Below are 27,565 nucleotides of genomic sequence, written 5' to 3'. Positions count from 1 at the left end.
CAACGATAAACAACAACTTAAACCACGCCCCTCCATCGCGGTTAGATTTTTAAAGATTAGGGACGCTTAGAAATGAGTCAGGACCAAACCCTTTTGGACTTAGGAAGTTCTAGGGCTAACACCCACGGGAGCACCAGAGTACTCGTGTTACCTCACACAGGGAAGCTGGGTGCATAGGTTTCTTTTGGTGTCTGGTCGCGTCGTCTATTTCAATGGAAGCTGGCGAAGAAGTGCTGCTGCCGTTAAGATGCGAAGTGTCCGAAGAGATCCAAGCCTGGATCGAAGATGAGAAGAATCTGAAAGCAGAGGGGACAGAGTCTGGGTCACTAGCCAGTGACCAGGAAGGTGATGGACAGATGCCCACCGATGTCGGGTGATTTCAGGTGAAAGAGGTGAAGCTTGACTCTTCAGCCACGAGGACCAGGAGGTGTCGAGGATGACCAGTAGCTGGATTCGAGCCGTCCCATAAAGGATGACGAGTGCTGCAGCGTCGGTGCCCGGATTGGACACAACAAGCCTTGGCAACAGCAACCCATGCAGAAACGAGAAAGATGCTTCGATGCAGGCCAGCAAGGTCTGTGGGACTCACCACTTGGTGGGGAGTCGGGGCACATCTCGAGCAACCAGGGAAGCCCAAGGAAATTCAAAGTTACCCCTCAGGGACCCACCAGTCAACGGAACAGGGATCGCGAAGGGGCCTCGAGACGAAACACAAAATGGCGGCCCACTGGTCACTTGGAATGACCAGGCCGACAATCTTCAGTGGATTCAGTGCTCGAGGTGGGGGCTACAAGACAGCCCAAGCACGACTTCAAGAGACGTCGAGAAGTCAATGCACTTGCAAAAGTGCACGGTGACCAGGAGTTCCGGTTCCACGCTACTCACGAGGGCTGCGGGTCTCAGCTTTGCTAGGGACTCTGGTCAGCCTCTGAGATGTCTGGAAATCCTCTTCCTAGGCTGCAAATACTTCGGAGTCCGGTGGGAGCTTCTGAAATGCAGACCGGCAAATTGCTTCATTGGTGCCTGCCAAGCAGGGGAGTCACTCCTTGACCCCAAGGGAGATTTCTTCAGTCCTCTGGTCTTTAGCAGAGCGTTGAAGGTCCAGGATTCGGCTTCAGAGTTTCGTCCAGGGTAATCTAAAGTTCTGGTTACAGAGGTTTCTTACTTATACTTAAGGAAGGCGTTGGACTAGCTCTGGGGACCCACCTATGGGAGCCTTTGGAAAGAGGGGTGGCTACACCCATTTCTTTTGTCCAGTTTCACGCCAGAGCAGGGGCTGGAAGCCCCTGAACTGGTCTGAGCTGGACTATGCACAGGGACACCAAATTTGCCCCCAGTGCAGGACTTCAAAGCACTCAGCGAGTGCTCCCACCCAGCCCCAATACACATAAGCCTGTCTGGGAGGTGGTTACACCTCCCTGTGACAGGAAACCTATTGTCCAGGCCTCCCCTGCCAGAGTTTCGGTCAGCAGTAGGAGGCCAGACTTGTCTGTGGCTGCAGCATCCATTTTGTGATGCCAGGGCTCTATTAAGTTTCTACGGGGTATACCAGTGCTGCCATGTCTCTCCCTGTAGAAGGATGGGATCATACTCCCACACCAGTTACTGGTGTGGGGGTATGATTCCAAGGTGTTTGACACCAAACACAACATGTTTCCGTGCAGCCAGTCCAAAGTTAGCATTTACCGTTTGGTTATAATGCACTTAAGAGTATATGGTCAGGCTGCACTACAAACAGCATCAGAGAAGGGTCTCCGAATGCTGCAGAGGGGCTCTGCTCATGCAGGGGCACCCTCTCACATAAAAACCAAGCACTCTGCCTTCAGGATTGATAAGGCCTGCCATAGGAGTGACTTATAGGTTTATATGTGTGTGTATGTATATATATATATATATATATATATATATATAGTGATATAGGTAACCTATATCACAGTAAGGGGTGCATGCACCACCTTACCCAGGCTGCAGTAGCAGACCTGTGGTGTAATTTTGGGTGGCTTTCCAGGGGTGGCGTAATACATGCTTCAGCCCCTGGTAGGCCTCTGGGGACCTATGCCCTGGGTACATAGTATACCATATACTTGGGACTTATAAGGGCACTCCAGATCCAATCTGAACTGTACCTAAAGTACATGCAATCATTTAAGAGAGGAAGCAGCTAGGCTGTGGCCTGAATAGCAGGGTCCCAGCCAGACTAAAGTCGAAAAACAGTGAAACACCAGCAAAAAGTGGGGGTAAACCTGTGAAGCAGATCCTACTCTCCTACAGTAAAAATCTCAAACATTTTAATAATTTTGTTTGAATTCATCAAGACGTATTACTTTTCATTAGCACAACAGAAGAAACAGTCACTGTTGCAGGGATTCTGCTTTTGCACAGAACTATGCGCAGGAGACCAGGACCTCAGAGAATTGTGGTGTACCAGAAAACTCCCCTCAGAACCCAGAACCCCTTATCCGACTAGCTTAGTATCTCATATACAAATACAGAAATCGACATTGACAGGAATCTGAGCTTGTTTGCCATACCAACCAACCCTCAGGATTCAATGTTGAAATATTGAAGGTACCATTGGATACAAGCGACTGCAACCTAGTAAGTGACAGATCTGAGTGATTTTCCCAACCAGAATAAGCACCCAGATCAGGGATCGAGGGGGAAATTAATTTTTTAGATATAGCCAATCCAAAACAGGTGGTCTGAAAAATAGATGAATTTAAAAATAAAATATGGTTAGGGATAAGACAGGCACGATGCAAAGCTTCTGTTCCTTGTACCTGCCACGGTTTAGTTCCCCAAACCGATTTAAGATCGATAGTAGCTTTCCATACGTCATAACCTCCAATAGCCAATTCCTCCATAAAGGCTTTGGAATATAATAATTTTGTGTGTGTCAATCTGACCTTAGAAGAGGGTTCTACCTCTACCTTAAAATAAAAAGACTCAGGGTTTGACACACTAAAAATCCGAAAAGTACGTGAACTTTTTCAATAAAGTGGCAGAGCTGCCAGGCATAGGGACAGGACAATGTTCCCATTGTGTGAAATTACCAACATTTCTGAAAGTATTTGCTCTGTGTAGGAAATGTGTGCCATAATGTTGAAAACAAAACTGCTCATCATAGTTCGCAGTATTTAAATATAGATCTTCAGGATCAAATGCAGCATAATATTTTAAATCAGAAAACAGTGCTTCTATTGCTTGTACATCCCAATCATCTGAGCGGATGTTTTGTTTAACTACATCACCCATAGAAACACGAAAAACAGTTGGCACATTAATAACTTCGGTGGGACCATGAATTTGAAAGTTCACCACATCCCAAGCAATCCCATCACGTACAGGCCAGGCGGTGATGTTCACAAACGTCTGGTCTCTTTTCATGATGTGTGATGAGGAATGGGGGGCCAAAGTTCCATCAATTAATTGAATTGTAGAACGCTCATTCAGGTAGTGTCCATTGATAAGTCTAAAAAACACTACCACAAAGCCAATTGTCATGAATAAAAAAATACAAATCAGCACCAACCAGATGTAAGTCCAAGGTGCAACCAAAAAATGTCTCTTGAACCAGGCAAAAAATATAGAGATTTTGGAAGGGACAGTGGAAGTCAATGATTCAGTTTCAAAGGAAGAACGTGACTGTGTAACTGTTGTTGCATTTAAAAGGGGCAAAGCGACTTCTGTAGGATAAGCATACTCAGGATCAGCGGGCAAACCACCAGCAGTAGGTGGCGGATCATTAACTGCAATCATTTCAATGGAAACTTCAGGCACGAAGACAGATGGTGGTAACACAACAGAGTTTCTCAGCATTGAAGGGCAGGAAACCGAAGGTGTCATACTATGGAGAATCGGCCACCCTGTGTAGCTTGACATTTTCAATTGAAATGTACCTTTTTTCTTTGCGACCAGGAAGTGGTGGTAAAACAACTGTACGTGTACCCAATACACCAAGCACTGGGACTGGTGCACGATAAGAGGGGCCAAACTCCTTCTTGTTCTACACCTTCTCACGGACCAGATCACCAACTCGAGGCAGCCAGCCGACCACCGGAATCAGGAGCGCTTCTTCTGATGCAGAGGGCACGTGTTCTTTTGCCAGAGTGTCTCTTGCTTCTTGTAGATTCTGCAATACAGCACAGTGGTCATCCAGGTCAAAAGGGGCGGCAGCCGCCGCCATGTCTAGACCGTCAAGGTCCGGATCAAACATTCTCACTCCAAAGAGCATCATGTAAGGGGCCCTCCCAACCAGAGACCTTCTAGAGAGATTATTAAGTGCACGTTGGACGTCATACAAGTTTGCAAGCCAGTTCCGGCCTGTACCTAACACCTTGGCTGTCAACGATTGCTTTAGGTCACGGTTCATCCGTTCCACAACACTATTGCCCTCAGGCCGGTATGGAGACGAAAATTTGACTTGGACCCCCAAACTTCTCATAGCCTCTTTGTAAGCCTTAGAGGCGAACGCCGGGCCCTGATCAGAGTGTAAGGTACCACACGCAAAACTCCCTACAAAGACACGCAATGCTTTGATGACAGTCCTGGCATCAGCACTCCTTTGTGGCCACACCCACAGAAAACGTGTGCACGAATCCACTGCAACCAAGATGAACTTGTACGCAGTATCAGAGGTAAAATAAACACACGCCAGTGGTTGATTAGATATATGCAGCTGCGTTGGAGGTGGACGCGCAACAGAAGAAGGTTTGATCTGCTGGCAAATGTCACAATTGAGTACATAAGCCCGCGCTTGTTTATACAAACCGTACCACCAGTAACGTTGCTGCAAAAGAGAGACAGTTGCTGACACTCCAGCATGCGCAGACGCAACACCTTCGTGGGCAGCTGTTATCAGATTTGGTCTGCAGTCCGCGTTGGGAATCAATCTATCACCAACGTAGTTAATCCTCACTAATGGGACGTTATCAGGACTTAAGTGATAATGGTATCGAGAAGGGAAACCTCTAGGGAAGTTTGTCCCTGTCTCAGAAGCAGCTATAGCTGCTAAGATGTCTGCATCTATCTTAGATTTTGATCTTGTAACTGCTGCTACTAAATATGTCGCCACTGCGGTTTTAGCTGCCTCGTCAGCCAAACTGTTACCGACAGCATGGACACCAACTCGTTGGTGACCAAGAGTGTGAATTACATCCACAAGTGGCAGACTCCCTTTGAGTTCTGACACTCGAGACCAAATTGTTTTATGCTTTACTGAGCAACCTTTGGAATCAAGAATACCATTCATAATCCAAAAAAGTATATTGTCGTTGTAAGATTGAACACAATAGTAAGAGTCACTCACTATAAGAGTAGTGACTCTGTGATCAGCAAACTCAAGTGCAAGCACCAGAGCACGAAGCTCCGCCAGTTGCGCGGTACAATCACCCAATGACTGCGTATGCACTGCATCAGATTTGAACTCTCCATTCACGAAAGTACCGACTACAATTGCGCAAGCCGCTGAATAAGCGTGCCTTGATCCAGTCGCGGGTTGCGCCGACCGTCGGTGTATATGACACAATGGTATTCCTCGATGGGGCGCAATGACTGCGGAGCAGGATGAACGAATTCATACTCCAAACTCTCCTGGGTCTGCAACGCCGCATCAAAGATGTATTCGACATCAGGCGAAGCTAAGGAGGTCGCCCATTGTATCCACCTTGGATGCAAAGCCTTAGAATTTGGTACACTAGCCTTAGTGACTGCTTCAAGAGCAGGAAACGGTGTTACCACCAGCATGCGTTTTCCTTGTGATAGCGCTCCTTCTTTCAGGATCGCCATCTGAACTGCTGTCAAGACTTTTTCAACAGTGGAAAATCGCAGCTCAGCCGAAGTGTACAGATGAGATTTGTAAGCAATGGGGACTGTGTCACCCTCATTGAACGTTAAGTACGTGAAACCTTACGCGCCTGGAACAATTCTAATTACCAGTTTGGTGTGGTTGTCACGAGTTTTTAGATATTTAGCCGTAAGAAGATCAGTTTGCAAAGTGTACAATGCCAACGTGTGCTCTGGCAGCCAGCAAGATCTGGTATAAGTTGGTTGAATCAAGGCATAAAGTGTCTTGATACGCTGGGCATAATCAGGAATGTAGGATCGACCGAAATTCAGAAAACCCAGCAAGGATTGTAATTTTTTCAATGTCGTAGGGATACGAAGGTTTGCGCATTTCTCAAGGAACTGTGGTGCCAAGCCTCAACCTTCATTATTGAGTTCGTACCCCAAGAACAACACTGTAAATTCAGCAATGTGCGACTTCTTAAAGTTAAACTTGTAACCGAAGTCTGCAAACATAGTCACTATGTTATCCACACGAGCAAGGCGTGGAAGCAACTCGTCGTCTGTCAGATAGATGTCGTCGACATACGAGTATGCTTCTGGGTCTACCATCTCCAAGAGAGAGACCACGCGAGCGGCAAAAACTCCAGGGCTGTTCTTATAGCCCATCGGGAGCCTTTTGAACAATTTTTGTTTGCCACCCGAGGTGAATGCTGTCCACTCATAACTAAGAGGGGCCAGATTATGGCAATAAAAGCCATTGGATAAGTCAAGCGTAGTTTTGTAACGTTTTCTCACAAGACTATCCACGAGAGCCAAACTATGAGTATTTTGTACCGCACACGTCCGGCAATGTGAGTTTAAATGCCAGTAATCCAAAACTAGGCGGTACGATCCGTCAGGCTTCGTTACAGTGAATAAAGGATTATTCATGGGTGACCACATGTCTCAATTACTCCTTGATATTCCAATTGTTCAAGGATTGACGCGACGTGAGGTCTAGCCTCGCGACGCATGGGATATTGGGGTTGAGGCTGGGGATCGGATCGCAACGGAATCTCATGATTGGGAGAACATTTGTCCCATCCAACCTGATTACGATATAACGCAGGCGCAAGCACCTGCGCCCACTCCCCGGCCAACCTAGTAGACTCCTCCGTGGGCACTGCGTGCCCAAAGGAAGGAAGTATAACTTCCTCGCCCCTAGGGGCGTCCAAAACGAAAGCCGGAGGCCAATCTTTCTCCGCCAAAAGAATATCATATGTGGTGGTAAGATTATCCCAAAAACCCCTTTAATTTTGCGTTGTATTTCACCCTCAATATTAAGGACTATTTCAAATAATCTTTCTGGGGGGGCTACGCGAGTATCAGCAGTTTCAACTGTCACATATATGTCAGTTGCTGTCGCCGCCAGAAATGGACGCAATGCTTCTCGCACTACTGTAACCTCCGCTGCGCTGTCTAGCAGCGTTAGTGCCCATGTCAGGTTTCGAAGCTGTGTCCTGACCATCTGAGGCATATCTCGCTGAGATAGCAGCAACTTTCTTGTTCTGAAACGGTGGACGTGGTCTGGCAGCGTCTTCTTGCTTGCCTTTACCGTCAGTCTGGCGGGGCTGTTCTCGACCTTGAGTGCCCCGTCCTCTGCCTCGATCTCCACCACCAGAGTGCGAAGTCTATGTTTCCTGTGAAGAACGAGGAGAGCGTTGTTTAGAAACCTGAAACCTATCAGGTGACTTAATACGAGTACGATCGCGCAAATCATCTGGAATTTTGATGGTGGGTTTTACACCTAAGGCACTACGTCCAACCATCCTGTAGGCTTTCGCAATAATTTTTGCGAACTGCCGAGGCTTGTCTTCATCAGCCAGAAGCTCCAGCATATTGCCAACTTGGAACTGCATGGCATCTCCTTTGAGGTTGCCCATTACCATGGAACAAACCACATCGAAACTGTCGACAAGCCTCATTCCCAACTCAATAGCTGCCTCCGCACCATGACTTTCTTGAACTTTCTTGATGACGGAGGGTAGTACAGCCATAGACGGAGTGCCGTAGCACTTCGAATATGTCGCAGCAAAGACCTTGCCCCAATTGTCACAATCAACAAGTGCAGGGACTAGGTCTTTCGGCAAAGTAATGGTGAGTATCCTGTGTTTATCCACAGGTGTAGTGTTTGGAAACACGGCTTCTAATTGATCAAATTTTTCCGCAAGCCAGTAAGGAAATTCATCCTTACTGAGGGGGCGCTTGCCGACAACCGCGTTAACCATAACAGAGCTAATCACCACCTCGTGATGGTGATCCGCCCCGTGTCCAGCAACCGCAGGTGCTCCCACCTGAACTGTGCGTGACACATACTGCACTAAAGCCCTATGGACCGTAATCAGGGCTGTGTGTAGTGTTCGTAAATCACCCACGCCTATCGTCATGTAGCGTGGGTGTGGAGTATATCCGGCCAGTACCGGTCATGTAGCCCCTGCAATTGACACCGGGCCCATTCTCGCCGATACGACCTCATGGGGGAGGGCGCCATTAAACCAAATTGTATGCTGCCAGGCAGAAATAGGAATTTCCAGAGTCCAATATGGGGCATAAGCCGCAGGTACAGCCGAGGCTGTATATTCGTGGAACAAATTATCGTCTGTATCCACCTCCGCAAAGGTCACCCATGAGTAAAACAACTCATACGGGTAGGTGGTATCAGCACTGACCACAAAGACTACGGACATCCCGTCATCACGAACCCCATACGTCCTCAAATGAGCGCACAGAGGAACCCTACTATGAGCGGGAATATTAACCGTCATAAGGACTCCTTAAAGAGAAACAACGATTTACACAGTAGCACTTGGGCTCAAAAATTATAACCTTTTTAATTTTCAAGCTTGATAGAACCTTTAGTCTAAACCTAGGTAGGTTAAACCGTCACTCAAGTTTTCCGGAAACGAGAGCGAGGGTTGTTGTGGACTAAAATCAGCACTACTAAGCGTCTCAGACGTTAAGACCAAACGTTAGGTGCGCCATGTTGCAGGGATTCTGCTTTTGCACAGAACTATGCGCAGGAGACCAGGACCTCAGAGAATTGTGGTGTACCAGAAAACTCCCCCCAGAACCCCTTATTCGACTAGCTCAGTATCTCATTCGTTAACCTAGATCTAGCTAGGTGGTCCCAATGTATAGACAAACCAGAACAAGCGACTTAGATATTTCTCAGGAGTGGTGGGAATCCGAAATACCTGTTCGTACTTATTTATTAGTCCACAACATAATAATACAGACACGGTAAAGTTTAAAGAGTTTATTTTATAAACCTCGCGTCCTAAGATGCAGTACTTTGGCTAACACTAGCAGACTAACAATACAGATCAGAATCATTAGCATTATTATAATACCATATAGAATGAAAGGAGCAATCATACTATTAATGACCGTGGTATACGGCCACACTCCTTTCACTATAATCTAATACATTATTATTATTAGACTATTAGAAGGTCTCTTAGGCTAACAGGGGGGACCCCATACCGTATAGATCAGCTTAGTAGAATCCCATCAAAGGATCAGCTCTCACAGCATGCATCAGCTCTTCTTGTTCGAATGAATGTAAAACCAAACTGTTCTGCAATATTAAAGACGCTTGTCCTTCAAATATTGGCAGCTGTATGCATGATATGTCTAACAAGTGGTACGATCAATCTAAATACAACACTCTGTACCTTCTAGTGACCCAGACGCATTCTTTGCATGATGTACAGACCAAGGGCACATTTCACGGTTAAGAATGTGCATCAACAGTTCGCTATCCTGTAAGGCAAAGTCGAGTCAGCATTTCTAAAATGAATAACACATAACAACAGTGTTGTGTGCAGCGCCGCAGAAACGACAAGCTTGCTTGTTAACCATGATCTCGGTTATGCTAACTTAGTGTTGTAAATAGGGCGTGGCTTAATCCATCTCACATCACCTGTGCAAAGGAGCGTATGCACATCAAGCACATTCGTTCCATTCATTTTAAAATACATTGAAACATTATAAACACCGGTCCCTAGTGTCCGTATGTCTCTAGTGCCCATATTACCCCCAGGTCACTTGGGAATGTTCCAGTACACTCCATTTATTTCAAGGAGTAGGGTAAAAAACCTTTCGAACCCCCTCAGCTGAATTCTCAGGTATGGGGGCATGGGATAATGTTCCCTGTGTTCCTGTACCCTCAAAGGGTGTTGACGTGTTTCAACCGCTATATCCAAGGACGGTGACTTGTTTCTAAATCTGGGGGGAAAATGAGGGGTGTTTAATGGTGCGGTTAAAAGTAATATCTATAATTAAAATGAGTGCTGCAACCCCACGCGAGGACTTATCTTGTTAGTTGTAGCCTCATTTTTTTACTAAACATATATTTCCTGAATCGCTCTTGCTAGTGAAAACAAAGGACATTTCATGTAGAGAAATCGAAACACTGGTTGCCAAATATATCATAAATCTCATGTGAGAGGCATTTTCTGTGAGGACTTAAAACATAAACATCCTCACAACTCACTTATTGAGACTATTATCTAAATATTGGACACTACAAAATAGTTTGTGTTTGTCCAGCCTAGCCTCTATGCAGCAGATGATTCTTTGTTGTTTTGCATTCAGAGCCTATGGCCAAAATCTATCCCTCTCACAAAACTGATCTTATTCCTACCTTGCTTAAATTTGGAGGCCGTTTACTAAAGAAATGCGTGTTTATCCTTGGGGGAATGTTTTCAGGGCACATTGCCTTTGCTGATTTTTGGCTCTCTCCAACTTGATGTTGGTACTGCAACACTTGTTTGGATCCTGCAAGTTGTGATATTTTCCTGGCATGGGGTACCTCAGTATAGAGTTGTAATTTCTTTTTTTTTTTCCAAAACTCTTTTTATTAAGTCAGCAAATATAGTAATTGTAGACATTACAAAATCAGTATAGTATACAAATATCCATATATTGAATATTGAGCAGGTGACTATTACATACTTTTAATAAAACAAACAATTGAACCATTAGGGCCCGTAAACGACAGCCCTAAACATTTCAAAACCCTGTGTCGTATACTGCAAAACAATATCCCGGTCAAGCCCCTCCAGCCCTTCCACCCACATCATATCTAACTGTACATCCTTACTGCCCTATGTTGAGTCATTATATATTTTCGATTTCAGCTGGGTGTGGCAAAGGTGGTTCCAATACAAGGCCCCTATAGTCCGCCCATGTTTCTGAGGGCACCCTCGCGCTTTAGAGATGGGTTGTTCCTGCCCCATACACCAGTCAAGACCCGCCCTCCTGGCACCCTATTTGGGTGGAGACGGATCCTTCCACGCCTTCGCAAGACCCAAGAACAATAATATATAGATGTTGCCCTTAATTTCGTCTGTAATATGCAGGAGATCCAACCTAGGCGAATGAGGTATAACCCAGCCCAACACCTCCGATAATCATCGAAGAACCCCCCTCCAGAACCGACCCAGCAAATCACAGCTCCAAACAGTATGCAATAGTGTACCCTCAGCGCCATCACATCTTAGGCACCTGGGGGAGTCGTTTAGTTCCGCTCTCCATAGCCGGTATCTAGTGAAATAAGTACGGTGTAAATACTTGAATTGAATAAGCCTAAGACGAGATGCAATCGCTGCGTATCTTGGGAACTCCAGGGCTTCTCTCCAGTCGTCACTGTCCAGGGAACCCAAGTCTGTCTGCCATTTCTCACGAAGGGGATCAAGTGTCGTGGTGAGATTTGTCACTAGCGTTTGGTAAATCTTCGCAGTTTTATGATTCCCCCAAGTCCCCCTAAACACTTTAGCCTCAATAGGGTTGAATTCGAGAAGGGAGTCCAGGTGAGCAGTATATGGGGTTAAGGCATGTCTCAGCTGTAAGTATTTGTAAAATTGAGTATGTGGCATATCATATTCTTATCTTGTCTTGAAACTGTTTCAACGTGCTACCATGCATAACGTCTCCCAGCCTAGGGTAGATATACCTACAGCGTCCCATTGTATAAAACCTACCAGCGTGGTTACCTGCGGCATAAGGCCACTCTGCCAGAGGGCGGTCTCCCCCGTCAATCGCTGCAGCATCCCACCCGGCGCTGAGAGTCGGTCCACACACCAAAAACAAGTAGAGTAGCAGGCGGTAGCTTACGTTGCTCTCTCTACGTGTATAGCAATCGGTGTGGCAACATGTCCTCCATCAGCCATTTCTCAATCCGATATGCTGGATCATTGCTAATACTATACCACCAGTCGTTTAAGACTAAAAGGTGGGAGGCTACACGATATGATTGGATATCAGGGGTCGCGATACCCCCACAATAGGTTGATTGGAAGCACGTCTTAAGGGACACCCTAGCAGCTTGATTGTGCCACAAAAAGGGACTGAGCCTAGAGTTCAGCCATCGGAACCAGGAGGGCACTATCTGAAAGGGGTGGTTCTGTAGTTGGTATAGGAGACGAGGAAGGGATACCATTTTAAAAATGGCTGATCTGCCCAAATTAGAGAGGGGTATACGCGACCACGACTCCATCTGTGCGCGTCCAGATAGGGGCTATGTTCTTTTCCCATAAAATCGATTGGGTGTCCGAGATGTACAAGGTACTTAAGACTAGTGGTAGCCATCGTCACCTCTGCCATCCAGGCACCCCTATCTGGGCCCCCATGTATCGGCCACAGTATAGATTTCTTAGTGTTCATATACAAGCCTGTATACTGGGCGAAATTGGCATTATGCGGAGAATACGCGGTTCGTTCCGATGCGGGTCCGTAAGAAAAAACAGGACATCTTCAGCATAGAGAGCGATCCGATCCAAGAACCCCCCGGGCCCTTCAAAGCCCTTAACCTGGGCATCGATACAAACCCATGCAGCCAATGGTTCCATGGCTAGAAAAAATAAATATGGGGGGAGGGGGCAACCCTGACGGGTACCGCGTCCTATGGGGAAAGGAGCAGATTCTGCACCAGCTATTTGGTCAGAGGTCGAAAGGTCAGTATATAGGAGTTTAATATATGACGAGAGTCGGGGGGGCCAAAGTTCAAACGCTGTAAGAGAGCGAACAGATACGTCCAACCTAGCGAGTCGAATACCCTGTCGATATCCACTAAGAGCAGGGCCACAATCGCACACTCCAATTACTCAATCCCAAATCACCCAGCGACCTCTTCACTTATACCATTCGCTTCCTCACTTCTCTTTCAACCTCCTCCAGCATCTCCAGCCATCGCACTCCTGCTTGCCGCACCCCCACCTTGCACCTGCATCCCCCTCCCCAGAAGGGTGAGTATGCCCGTCATGGATTTCAACCCCCCCCCCCCTTCCTAAGTACGGCCAACACCCCACTTCAACCCGTCCTAAACTGGCACGCTTTATTTAAACCCTTTCCCACTCTGGAAACAAGTTGGGTTAGAGGGTGGTCAACAATAACTCCTAACACTTCCCTGACGGCGCTGGGGACAGGAAGAGGAAGAACTTCTTCTCCTGCCCCCCTTTAAAACCTTAGCTAAACACCACCCCCAAACCCACCCCCTAAACCACCTAAGACCCTGTCCCTTGTCTTGCGCGAATACCCAAAGGGAAGACTGGTCTGTCGACCTCACTTCCCATGGGGGCTGCAATTGCTGGGTTCCCAGTCGCAACTGCCGCCGCTCAGAGCCCCGCCGCACTTCAGTGTGTCCGGTACGTTAAGGGAGGGCTGGAGATATCGACATCGAATGCGGGTGAGCAGGATTAAAAAAGGATATTGTACGAGCTCATGGAGCTCGTCTACGAAGCGTCCACCATGTCGTACCTCATGGCCAAGCCCCCGTAGAATTGTAATTTGACCATCCTTTGCCCAACGTAAGTTTGAATGTTTTGGTTTGTACGGTGAGGGTTTTCTCAGTCAGTCGAATAACTTCATTAGGCCTCCAGGGCCACAAAAGTGCAAATGCAGAAAATACAATAAATTATGAATAATTAAAAAAAGTACATTTCAGAATAAGAAATTTATGGTTTGTATAGTTAAGTGCCAACATTAATACGATGAAAGATTAAAATGATAAGTTGACTTTCATGGCATGTTCATTATGCCCGTCTACTCTTTCTCCTTGACCCTTATTTGTCCTTGTCAAACCTTCCCCCCCCCCCCATTGTTTGTGTCCCCCCACAGTCTGTGTTCTATCAGTGTTTTTGTCCCTCCAGTGTCTTCGTAGTGTCCGTGTCTCCCAGTTCCAACATCACCCCAATGTCCATGTCTACATCTCTCAACTGTGGCTCTGTCCACGTCTGCCCATGTCTGCGTATCTCCTTGCCTGGGCTTCCAATATGTCTGTGTCTCCCTTCATATATGTATGTCCGTATTGATACCCCCTTGTCTTACTTCCCTATGTCTCTTAGTTTATTTGTCTGCCAGTCCATGCACCACAATATCTCCGCAGTATCTCTCTGCTTTTCCCCATCAACCTCAGAATTTGAATCTCTTCATCTCCGTAGCTGTCTGTCTTTGCCTTGTTGTATGTCTTCTGTCCTACATGCTGTTACAAGGAGGTACTTATGAATACAGGTGCTGTGCCAGTGACGGGTGGTGCAGTCTCCAGTGGGTCCAGCTACGATTCAAAAGCAATTTAGTGGACATGGTGGCGTAAGTGGCAGAGATGTACTGCAGGTGCCAGTGTTCCTGAGCGTGGGTTCAGTTCAAAGGCTACTACGTGAAGGGGTGAGCAAGTGGCAGTGGAAATGGGTACTGTGCTGCTGTCAGGTGGCGTAACTGCAATGCAGGTGACACACAATGTGAGTGCAGTGCAGGTGACTAGCGATGTAAGTGCAGTGCAGGTGCAAATGTTGTGGGTGCTTTGCAGTACTATCTGGGTGGTGCAGAGACGTTGTGGGAGACGTGGAGCAGAATGGAAGACCACAGGAGAGAGAATAGTGATAGTAGAGAAAGGGCTGCAATCATACTCTGTGACATTGGCAAGAAGAGTTGAAGGAAAAGAGAAAAACGTAGAGTGGAGATAGGAGAAAGGTAAGGCAGGAAGGAACTGTGAAGGAAATGGGATAGAAAAGAGTAAGGTGGTATCTGTGATGCAAATATTCTTACTTTCAGAGAGAGCAACAATGCACCCACTTGCTGCCATCAACTCACAGACCAAGACCCACATAAACCAGGGCATGCAGACTGACAAAATTATAAATTCATAGGCCCCTTGCCCACCCACCCTACTGTTTATTCAAAATATAAAAGCTAATTATAGACAGTAAACCATTTAAGGCTATCAAATGATTTATTCCAAGAATAATTTCATGTTCTATAGACCAATAAAGTGGTAGTGTGGATCTAGAACACATCACCTCACTGTCCTGGGCCTCAAACATGGATTTCAACTTATCACACCAATGTTGCTTTACTGATTACCCATTTACAAATCGTTGGGGTCTCTCTAGGCTAGTATGTGTATACCCACGACATCATCTCGCCCAAAGGAAGAAACATAAGTGGTCAATTGGCATGCCGGTCAGGGTAATCCTATGCAACATTTCTACACCCATCTTCTTTAGGGAGAGGACAGAGAGGCGATCAAACCATGCACAACCTTCTGCTATGCTCACTACAATACTTTTCCAATCATGTTGTATTTTGATATATAACACTAGGTATGAAAACCCTTGTATCCCTAAAGATTGTGTACTAACCGAACTGCTGAATGCTCCCACTTTGAAGAGCCGTACATGCTTAGTATCGTTGCCACTCACAATTCCTTAGTTAAAAGGTTGGATTAAATACATAACAAACTACTACAGCAAATAAAAGTGCCCTACCACATGGCAGCAGACTATGACACCTTATGGACTCTTATCATCACAGTTGCATGACATCAAAGGAGCTCAATGGAACTGCCTCTAATCTTAAAATCGGTATGCAGGCAGTTGCCACTTGGATGGAGAGAAATTGCCTACGTTTAAACAGGGACAGGATGGAGGTCCTGATTTTTAGCGGGCAACCCTCTGTATGGTCCAATTTGCGTTGGCCAGACAGGTTAGGGACTTGACCTACACAATGGACTCTGCAAAAAACCTGGAAGTACTGATAGATAGCAAATTATTCTTTAACCTACAGGTACACAGGACAGTTTCGACCTGCTCCTGGATAATTAAATCCCTGAGAAAAGTATTTCCCTTCTTTTCTATTCAGGTACACAAACAGGTGATTTTGGCACTTATGTCCAGACTTGATTATTGTAATGCCCTTTATCTGGACATTAACAAGACAGTCCTTACGAAAATGCAGCTAGTCCAAAATGCGGCTGCTAGACTGATTCTTGATATCCCTAAATTTCAGTCTGTCTCTGAAGGGATTCTTAAACTTCATTGGCTTCCTGTTACCAAGGGAATCACCTTTAAGACGCTCTTCCTGGTCCACAATGTCCTTAACAACAGAGGCCCTCAACAACTCAGGAATATACTTCACTGCTAAACCCCCCCCCCCCCCCGACAGCTTCGGTCTTCAGGAAAATATCTTCTTATGACACCTAAGTAAAAGAGATCAAGATGGGGAGGCAGAGCCTTTTTAGTGGCGGCATCCACGCTGTGGTACTCTCTTCCCACTTCAATTTCTAGTCTTCAATACCGCACCTTATTCCCTAAGCCTTTAAAGACCTGACTGTTGACTAGTTAACAGCCACCAGCTAGCTTCTTCTATTTTTCTTCTTCCGAAGACTATTTGCGCCTTGACACCTTTTGGCATTTGTAGCGCTCTATAAATCTTTTTCATTCATTCATTCATCATACCTCCCCAGTGGTAAAAACTTTACAAAACAGAGCCAGATGCTTTGAAAACTTAACCTCACTTCTGTAAATGTTGCTTTGTGGCTTCCTGTCTTTGGGTTCCAGTGCAAGCCTGACTTAGTTAAAGGTTTGTTATACCAATAACCTTTATATCTAACAGAAAACCCCATATTTTTATCTCAACACTGAACCCTGAGCATAAATCTGCACATACCTTGCCATCACCCATAGGAAAAAAAAACCTTCACTGCCTCTCCTCTAATGCCCTGGTGCAAATCCTGACCTGCATTCAGAAGAGTAGCCCATGTGTTCTGTTCTGGAAGATACTCAAGAGGCATCCCAGGGGGAGTGGCTGTTGCAGAAGATTAGGACTGTAGTTTTGTCTGTGTTAAGATGGAGGGAGTTGTTTTTCATTCTAGCAGCGATGTTGCTCATGCAGTTTGGCAAAGTTTGCTTCGGTGGTGCTGGTTTGAGTTGGTAATGAAGGGCATGAGCTATGTGTCGTCTGCTACTGTATTGATTCCATGGGCTTTGACAATGTTCACAAGGGTGTCATGTAGACATTGAAGAGTGTTGGGATGAGCGACGATTCTCTAGGAACTCTGCCAGTGAGTTTCTTGGGTTCTGTGATGTAGGGGGGTAGTATAACTTATTGACTTCTGTCCATGAGGAAGGAGGATCTCCACTTGAGGGCCGGTTTGCAGTGAGCCAAGTGCTAAAGCTTTCTGATGAGCTACTTGTGGGAGACCATATTGGAAGCTGTGAAGAGGTTCAGGATGAGTACGGCTGTTTCTCCTCGGTCGAGGATGCTTGTGATGTCATCGGTGCCTGTAATAAGTGCTGTCTCTGTGCTGTGGGTGGTGCTAAAGCCTGATTGAGAGCTGTCTAGCTGTTGATTGAGCTCTAGGAGGTCTGCGAGTTGGGTATTGATGGCTTTCTCCATGGAGAGTTTTGATAATAGCGGTGAGCACAGGGGAAAGGATGGTTCTTCCAATATTGTATATGAAGTGGGGGCATGGCTCTGAGGGGTCTCCTGAGTGGATGGTATTCATCAGGAGGGTGATTTCTTCTTTCTAGAGGGGCATCCAGTTGCTTAGATGCTGTTTGATAATGAAGGAGGTGTCCAGCTGGTCAAGGGAGTTCATATCGGTATGCTGTTGGTCGAATGTGTTGTATATCTTGGCAATCTTCTGTACAAAGAAGTTTGAGAGGTGGCTGCAGAGTGCTTGGGATGGCATGATGTCGGCATTGGCAGCTGTAGGATTCTAGAACTCATTGACGATGGTGAAAAGTTTTTTGCCGTTGTTGGAGCTGGCTTCGAGTCTGAGAATTAGGGCTTTTTTCTTTGCATCTTGTAGTTTTTGATGTAGAAGTTGAGGGTAGTTTGAACTTGAACCTTGTTGTGTTTTTTTTCGAGCCTCCATTTTCTCTCAAGCTGTTTGCAGTTGTGCTTGGACTCCCTGAGGTCATTTGTGCACCAGCTGGTTAGTATGTTGTTTTTGTAGGTCTTATTTCTGGTGGGAGCAGGGCGGGTGAGCAGGGAATATGGCCAATCTGAGGCAATGGGCTTGGCACTGGTCAGCAACTAGGACCTCATAAGTATCTCCAAACTAGGGGATGTCTGGGGGAGGGTCATATAAAATCATTCTAAGAATTAGTGACCGAATTCCACCTTTACTGCTCCCAGTTCTACCGGTATTTGCAACTGCAGCATGCACTCCAACGTAATAAAGAGAAATTGTGAGCACTCCCTAAGAGTGTAAACTGATAACTGATGATTTGGGAAAGAGTGGAATCTCCTGACTATATAAATCGCTAGTGACCAACACACTAGTTCCTCTAGTGAAACTGAAGACAAAGTGGGAGTTGGAGGTGGGAGCCCTTGAGAGCGATAAGTAGGCAGAGGTGAAAATGGAACCTAGAGTGCTGGCAGTTTCCATGTGCTTTCACTTCATGCAATTTAAATATCTACAACAAATCTACTACACCCAAAGCCTGACTATGGTAGATGGGCCATGCCAGGGGACCAGAGTGTCTCCGGTGCCATTTTTCCCCAGGCTTTTTCTACCATGTGCTCTGGGAGTGCTCTGAGGCACAAAACTACTGGAAAAGGGTCAACAAAATAGTTGGGCGAGTGATAGGTAGGCCACTAGATCTGGACCCCTAAAATTGCTCTGTTGGGCATCATGGAAACGCTGGCGGCGGGAGGGGGGATGGGCGGGAGTATGCTTCTCGCTCACTAATCCCTGTGACCCTCCTGATGGCAAAGAGAAATTTAGCTCGGCACTGGAGAGGGTGCGTGCCTCGCCACTGGATGAATGGATTAGAGGCATGGATCACTGTGCAACAATGGAAATTAAGCCCCCTGGACTCAGTACGCTGGAGGGCCGCACTGACCTTGAACTTAACATGAGACGTGAGATGAGTATTAAATAACTTGAGATTTGGGAACTAGAAGGTTTTGAAGCTTCAATTGAAGCCGCATGGCATGTACTGACAACCAGGCACGCGAATGTGAGACACGTTGAGTCAATATTGTTATCGTATGGTTTAACTGTGCATGCACAAATCAACAAAATGTGTTATGTAATCAAAAGTGAAAAAATATACTTATTGAAGCCTGAGCAAAATGATGTTTCCTCCTAGTGCGCTGTAGTTATTATTGAACTACAGTTTGACCGTTTATATAACATTCATAACACTGGAACATTACAGGGTATATTTGGTTTGCTAATGCAGTTATAGCCTTTGTCCGCTTTATGAAGAAATAGATTCATACAGTGCTTCAATGCTTGAGAATTAAAATGTCCAGTTCAATCAAAACATGAAATATGTCAAAGTAGAGGTGCTACAGGGTCCCAGTTTCTTGTCAAATTAAAGTAACTCTTACAAGCTGGCTTTGTAAGGTTAAAACATCATAAAATCGGTTTCTGCTTTGTATAATCTAAGTCGTTCACTCATCTTAATAGGAAGTGGAAAAGAGAAGTAAGGTTTTGACACAAACCTGTGAAGAACTGACTAAAGAGAATACCCAGAGGAAAATGGAAATTAAGGCACTAAAGGAAGATGTGACGCTCAAGCAGAAGCATATTCAGAAAGAGGAGCAGGAGATCGAGAAGTGCCTGGAACAGCAAGACGTTTTAAAAGTAAGACAAAAACAAGCATATCTGTTTTTTAAAATGTTAACTTTAGGTATTTCTTTATTGAATCTTTGAGAGTCTCAAAAGTACTTGAATTAAGTTTGTAACTTGAGATTCCTAGTGAAATGTTCCTATAGCTTAAACCCTGACTTGGTATCCTAAGAAGTTTCATTTGCATTTTACTGTATCTAAATGTTACACCCCAAGTGTGGTAATTTTTTCGAGTCCATCACTGCTCTTATAGTTTATAAGCACCTGCAGATCCACACATGGAGGTTTTATAGCAAGTGTTTTCCACATTTTTTTCAAAGTGTATATGTATAGTTTAAGGATTCCTCGATTTTATCACCTTTGGGGTTGTCTCTTCAGACTGCAGTTTTTGGTGCTGATCACTAGTTGTTGATTCATCAGCTTGATTCAATCAGTTTAATATTTCAGAATATGAAAGACAAATGGGATTATTCTGTTACTGATGTAGTGTTGTGTGCCTCGTTTTGGGGGCTTCATAGTACTGAAAGTCGCTAAGAGGAAAAGTCAGGTTTGGCCATTTGTGAAGGACATTAGTGTCTGATTAGTGGGTTGATACCTGTCCAATGTTTTTCAGTTTCGACCCTTTTAAGGCACAAGTTTGAAACTGTGTGTTTTCAACATCACATGCGGTTTGATTTGCCTCTCAAGTTTGGATTTCAAGTGTTCGCCATCCTAGTGCTTGGTAAATCCTTGGATCTGCCTCATTGTTTGATCCATTAGACTGAGCATTGACTTGTAACGTACAGTCGATGAGTAATGTTTACTGGTTAGTGAGTAGTCGGGAGTCTATGTTGATTGATCCTCTTTATTTTGTATGCATTCGGAAATGTACAATCAAATTTCAACCTAACTTTGCATGACGACATCCTCTTTGACTTGGGAAAGGTCATTGACATTTTGGAGTATAGGTTTTGGGCCCACCGTAAGCGCACAAATTCTGTCCCACATGTGTATTCCGAGAGGCTTAGCAGACGTTCAGCCATGCTTTTATAGCTTCTCAACTTGACCAGCGAAATATCCCAAGTGGCCATCATCTGAGCCTGCCTCCTCTGCAAAGATATCCTTATTTGGGCACACCGATATCATAAAAATGTAAGCTGTGGCAAATGGTTAAGCTTGATTTATTAAACAGAAATGTAAAATAGCCTAGCCCACCCTAAAATAAGATGCAGCTTTCAACTGGAAATAGTTTTCATTCACATCTTTTTCCTAGCCCTTCCCTTGGAGACTGCATTTGGAGAGAAGTCCAGTGGAGCACAAGATTCCACTAAGGATTGCAGCTGCAACATCACAAGTGTCTCCAATAACATTCTGCCAATATACTTGTCAAACCCATGTATGTGTCAGACTAATGGCTTTAAAAGACAGCTAAATAAAACTCAAAAGAGGCCTGGATTTGCTAAGTAAATAAATCCTTCCAAATTTTTGGAAGGCAGGGTTCCATAGGAAGGCTGCTAATGATTTGTCTATAGTGTCACAAGTGCATGTCTGTGATAGATTAGCACAAGGGTTTGGGTTTGGGGCATGACTCCAAGTCTTGTGAAGACTGTGTATGCCCTCCTGAATCCAAAGACAATTTGGGAACATAAAGCAAAGCTGTGCATTGCTGAATACTGAAAGAAATCGCACAAGTCCCGCTCAAAGTCAAGGACACTACCCACTCGTGTTCTTGGGGACATCCCTGTGAGAGATCCTTGTCGCAGTTCGTTTTTCAGTAAATCGAAGCAGAAGCACAAAAAGAGTAAGCGAGATACATCCAATTCCCACCACTGTCTTCCAGAGAAGCCACAAGGACGTCACGGTGCCCATAGTTCTAACTCCCAGTCTTCCACTGAGGAGCTGATTCCACAACTTATCCCAAAGCACACTGATGTTCCTGGATCATCAGTGACGTTGCAGCAGATTGAGGCCTTTAGAGGGGCCATGATATGTTTTGGTACTCGTCGACTCCTTCTGGCATGACTTAGGGCTCCAAGGATCAGCAGAGTCCTCCAGTCTGGTTTCTGCCGGCAGATCGATCCTCTGCGTCATGAGTGCCTCCTAAATCCGTCTAAGAATCCAGACCTGCTTCAGTGCTGACTTCTACTCTGGCACCAAAATCTACAGCTTTCCCTTCTGCATCGACACCAGTACCAGTGCTGCTGGTACTGAAGGAGGACACCATACCAATAAGCATGTCTGACTCTGAGCCAAACTCATCCCTGCCTTGACCAAGGTGACATCTCAAATCCAACCCACACACCCAGTTCCTGTACTATCTGATTCAAACAGAACAATGCCTTTACTGTGGAGTTGTACTCCAACAACTTTTCAGTTCAGACTCTGACCAGAGTAAACTAACCTTCGGAGATGATAATAGAGATAATGGGAATGAGTCACTTCCACCCTATGATGATGACAATCGTAATATAGATTTACAAAAAGGCAGCAGGTTGGACATTGGGTTGGTTTCCCTACCGGGCCATCGACAGAGGAAAGTGCTTCCTTCGCCGTGGTGATACAACAACCAGTGCAGTTATTAGACTTCTTCCTAGGAAAGTCAAGACAAATGTTCTGACAGCCTGGGCAGGCATCCTCCGAACCTCTACTGCTACTCAATGAGGCCAATTGACCCAGTACTGAGCACCTGGGCTAATCCTTGTTCTTGCCCTGAACAGGCAGGTAGGCAAATGCCACAGACAGGCACCAGGTAACACTATTATCTTAACACAACACCTCCCGCTAGAAAGCCTTATGGTCCAAGCTTCCACCAGAATGGCAAACGAGTTCCAAGGCTCTTAAGGAGAGGGAAGCAAAACTCTTCATTGCAAAGATGAAGAAAGAAAAAAGAGGCTGGAGAAAATCGAGGTCGAAGTCGACTTCGGGGCATGCTTCCAAATACAGGAAGCACAAGAGAAAGAGGAGGCATTCATCTCGACGTCACTCGAATAGGGATGCGGCTCCGAGATCGACATCGCCCTCCCGACGCCGTAAGGACTTTGTGTCTCCCTCGCCCGTTCCGGATTCACCTATTGGCCTGTCGTCACCTGTGGCTTCACCGGAACATTCTCCAGCTCCAGCCCCGGTTCCATCTCTGGCTCCGTCCCCGGTTCCGTGTGAGGAGCCTCCGGCCCCGGGTGAGCCTTCGGCTCCGTTGATTCCACCGTCGGCACCGGTCGGCCCGAGTCCGGTGATGCCTGAGCACTATCCTGCATTTCCAGGACCAGGTCAGGACCCTACGCATTATCTTAATGCGATGTACGGAGTATTCTCCAGAGCCATGTACCCCTCTGGTGCACCTTCAGGTCCTATGGCCTTCAGTTTGGGAGTTCCCCAAGCCTATCCTCAGGCTCCCTTCATGCCATTTTTTCCGGCGACGCCGTCTTGGCATCTACCGGCGCCGAGGACATCGACGCCGCTCCCTTCTTCACCAGTGCCGACTCTACCTCGTTCGACGCCAACTGTCCCTTTGGATCCACGTTCGACGCCGGCTCCGGCGCCGTCGAAATCGGTCATGGCGCCGCCGACTCCGGTTGTGAGAATCAGGTCTAGGAGGGCGGCACAGAGGGTGCTGGATGAGCAAAGATACCTGATGGAGGAGGTAGAGGAAGGGTAACTCATGGAATCTGACGATGTTTTTGAGGAGTTGAAGGAGGCTAGTGGCCTGGACTTATCACCTGAATGGGAGATTACTCCTCCTTCTGATGCTCCTTCAAAGGATGTGGCGCAATACCATGCTGCTATAAGGAAGGCAGCTGAACTTTAAGTTCTGCAGTTGCCTTCTGCAGAGTTCAAGCCTAACATCTTAACAGAAGTTCTGCACTCTCCCTCTACTGTTTCTGAACCTTTTACTGCATGCCATCATAGAGCCATCATAGAGCCAGTAATGGAGGTATGGCGTAAGCCCTTTTCTGCTTCGGCAGTTCCTAAAGTCATTGCCAGGAGGTATAGGGCAGCTCCGGGGGACCCAGATTTTTTGACATCTCGCCCATTTCCGGAGAGTCTAGTGGTTCAGGCTGCATGTTCAAGAAAGTCATCAGGTTCTTTTCCCCAGGTCCCGAGTGACAGGGAAGCAAGAAAACTGGATCAGTCGGCCAAAAAGGTCTTTTCTTCGGCCAGCATGGCCCTTAAATCAACGAATGCCACCTGTCTCTTGGGCCGTTATATACATGCTCTTATGGACTCAGCAAAGCAGCTAGCCCCAAAAATATCAGAAGAGGATAGGGTTGGTTACAATGAGATCCTTTCGGATGCCCAGGCTGCGGCGCGTCAGGTGATCCAGAGTGGATTGGACACAGCTGACTCGGTTGCAAGAGTCATGGGATCTTCTGTTGCCACTAGGAGGAGTGCGTGGCTTAAGTCATCGGAATTTTCCCCTGATGTCCAGTCAACGCTCTTGGACTTGCCTTTTGATGGCTCTGGACTTTTTGGCAAGAAAGCGGGTGCTGCGCTGGAAAGGTTTAAAGAGAGTAAGGCCATGGCTAAATCTTTGGGCCTTCAAACTCAGCCAAGAGGCTCATTCAAGAGGTACAGGGGTCCGGAAGGTCTACCTTTCGTACATACAGACAGCCACAGCAGCAGCAGCAAAGCACTCTGTATAGGGGTACAGAGGCAGAATCAGGGGTCGCACTCGTGGCCGACAGCTCTCCTCCTCCTCCTCTTCCCTCCTCTTCCTCCTCCTCAGCCCCTCCCACCACTGCAAAGCAGCCCTAGATCCACCATTCTGGATCATGTTGGTCCTGTGGGGGGGCCGGCTTACCCATTTTCTACAAGATTGGGAATCGGTTACTACAGACCTTTGGGTACTAGATCTTGTAGAAAAAGGGTTCGCCCTTCCCTTTCGGGAATTCCCTCCAAATTACCCTCCTTGTGAAGGGGCTTGCTCAGAGGATCACCGTCTTCTCCTACAGGAGGAAGTCCTGACATTACTAAAAAAAGGTGCGATAGAGGTGGTTCCAGAGCAGGAGAGGGGTCAGGGATGCTACTCCCGGTATTTCCTGATTCCGAAAAAGGACGGCAGGCTGCGTCCAATATTGGACCTCAGGATCTTGAATCTTTATCTGAAGCAAGAGAAGTTCAAGATGCTCACCCTTGCGCAGGTTCTTCAAGCGCTGAATCAGGAGGACTGGATGGTGTCGATAGACTTGCAGGACGCGTATTTCCACATCCCCATCCTGAAGTCGCACAGGAAGTATCTCCGGTTTACGGTAGGGTCGCAACATTATCAGTTTGCGGTCCTTCCGTTTGGTCTTACTACTGCACCTCGAGTCTTCACAAAGGTGATGGCAGTGGTGGTAGCCCATCTCAGAAGGTCGGGGATTTCAGTTTTCCCTTATCTGGACGACTGGCTGATCAAAGCAGAGTCGCCAGAGAAGGTGCTTCATCATCTGCAGGTTACGACTCCGCTGTTGTACAAATTGGGTTTTTCGATAAACGTATCCAAATCTCACCTGGTGCCCTCTCAGCGCAACCTGTTCATAGGGGTGGTCCTGGACACTACTGTGTGTCGGGCATTCCCACCTTCACAAGGATTCTCGACATACAGGAAATGATTCCCTTGTTTTACAATGGAGCGGTCGTTCCAGTCCTGAAGGTCCTTCGTCTGCTCGGTCTGTTTGCTTCCTGCATTCTGTTTGTCAACCATGCACGCTGGCACATGAGGGCGCTCCAGTGGTTCCTCCGCAGGCAGTGGTATCAACACAAAGGAGATCTCAGGGAGTCTGTGAGGACCTCCAGAGAAGCTGCGGCAGATCTATCTTGGTGGAGCGTGGAGGGCAATCTGTCTCAAGGAAAACCCTTCCATCTACCTCCATCTGTGGCCACAGTGATTGCGGATGCATCCACTTTAGGGTGGGGTGCGCATCTGGGGGATCTGGAGATCAAGGGTCTTTCGTCTCCAGAGGAAAGATTGCTTCACATCAACCTTCTGGAATTGCGGGCGATACGTTTGACACTCAAGGCCTTTCTCCCTTCCCTTCGCGGTCAGTCGGTTCAAGTCCTGACGGACAACACTACCGCAATGTGGTATGTCAACAAGCAGGGAGGAGTGGGGTCTCTTTGTCTCTGCAGAGAGGCTCTGCGTCTCTGGTTCTGGGTTTAGGATCATCGGATTTGTCTGATGGCAAATCATCTGGCCGGGGTTCTGAACGTACGTGCAGACTCAGTCGGCAGTTCTCCGCCGACCACGAGTGGAGGCTTCATCCGGAGGTGGTTCGTTATGTCTTTCGGATGTTGGGATCTCCTCGGGTGGATCTGTTTGCCACTCACGAGAACGCTCACGGCCCGTCATTCTGCAGTCTTCAGTATCCGATGCAGGGAGCGTTGGGGGACGCGTTTCAGTTGAGCTGGGGCTCACAACTCCTTTACGCATTTCCTTCCATACCCTTGATTCCTCGGGTTCTGAGGAAGATTCGCCAAGACCGGGCCCAAGTCATATTGATCGCCCCGGATTGGCCAGGAAGGGTGTGGTATACAGATCTTCTCCACCTCTCCTCGTGCCCTCCGCTCCGTCTCCCTCTGAGGGCAGACCTCCTCTTACAGTCGGAGGGGCAGGTTCTACACCCCCACCTCCAGAGCTTACACCTTCATGCCTGGAGATTGAATGGGGCAACCTGAATTCTTATTCTCTCCCGCCAGATGTGGTGGATGTAATTTTGTCTGCCAGACGTCATTCCACCAAATCTATCTATTCCTATAGGTGGTCTAAATTTGTGCTCTGGTGCGAGGAGAAGTCAATTGATCCTTTGAGGGCTTGTTTATCTGACATACTTAAGTTTGCCCTTTCTCTTGCTCAGCAAGGTTTTGCCGTAGCCACTGTAAAGGGATATATTTCGGCCTTGTCGGCATTCCTTTGCTTGCTGGATCAGCTGTCATTGTTTAAATCTCCTATTGTTTTACGGTTTCTGAAAGGCCTTACAAACAAGTTTCCTCCTACTCCATTTATTGTGCCTCAATGGGACTTAATTCTTGTCTTATCTTATCTGATGGGTTCTCCCTTCGAGCCCTTACACAAGTGTCCCTTGAGATTCTTGTCCTTTAAAACGTTTTTTCTCATTGCGATCACCTTGGCAAGGAGGGTAAGTGAGCTTCAAGTTCTGAGTTCCCATGAGGCACAGGGTCAAGACTGATTTGCATATAGCTGTGTCTGAACTGGGGTGGCAAAGTGAGCTAAAGAACGATGATGGATTCAACCCAGATCTGTGACTGGGGGTGAGTGTTTGCAATGTTCAGCACTCCGTCCATCATCTCCTTGTGTTTGCTTTGTTCACCCTAAGTTGGCAGGGTAAGCCCAGATGTGGGTCCCTTTCTCACTTTGCGACTGGATTCAAGCTAGCCTGGCTAATGAGGGCTGTTAGCCCGAAACCGGTCCCAGGATGCTTGTTTCCTGTCCAGGGAAGACGTGGCTTGGCAGTTCGGTCTGGACTGTTCCCATGAGGCACAGGGTCAAGACTGATTTGCATATAGCTGTATCTGAGCTGGGGTGGCAAAGCGAGCTAAAGAACAATGATGGATTCAACCCAGATCTGTGACTTGTATTGAGTGTTTGCAATGTTCAGCACTCCATCCATCATCTCCTTGTGATTGCTTTAAAAAGCAAGGATGCCAGTACATAGCCCTGCTTTAATCCATCAGTTGTAAATATTTTCCTTGATCACGAGGTGCCTTCACCCAGCTTAATTTACACCCATGGTTAGAATATAATAGTTGTAGTACACATGATAGTTTTGATGGGATACCAAAGTATTTCAGTTTTGACTGTAAAATTTGCCATGATACTCTGTCAAAATCAGATTTTAAATCTATAAAACAAGCAACTAACAGTTTTTGAGTTTAAATTCATCAATTAAAATTGACAGAACT

General features: G+C 46.5%; 1 protein-coding gene across 1 annotated transcript in view; it reads left to right on the top strand.

Moving 5' to 3' along the window:
- The window catches only part of CCDC146 (coiled-coil domain containing 146), a 1,030,007-nt gene that overhangs the window by 394,228 nt on the left and 608,214 nt on the right, over positions 1-27,565 (top strand). The window contains exon 6 of the mRNA XM_085654014.1: positions 19,526-19,702. Coding sequence (XP_085510140.1) covers positions 19,526-19,702 — 177 coding nt within the window. The remainder of the gene's footprint in view (positions 1-19,525; positions 19,703-27,565) is intronic.

The sequence above is a fragment of the Triturus cristatus genome, chromosome 4_1 (genome assembly GCF_964204655.1).
Source record: "Triturus cristatus chromosome 4_1, aTriCri1.1, whole genome shotgun sequence".
Lineage (NCBI taxonomy): Eukaryota > Metazoa > Chordata > Amphibia > Caudata > Salamandridae > Triturus > Triturus cristatus.
Note: the sequence above shows the minus strand (reverse complement) of the source record. Positions and strands in the feature narration are given on the sequence as shown.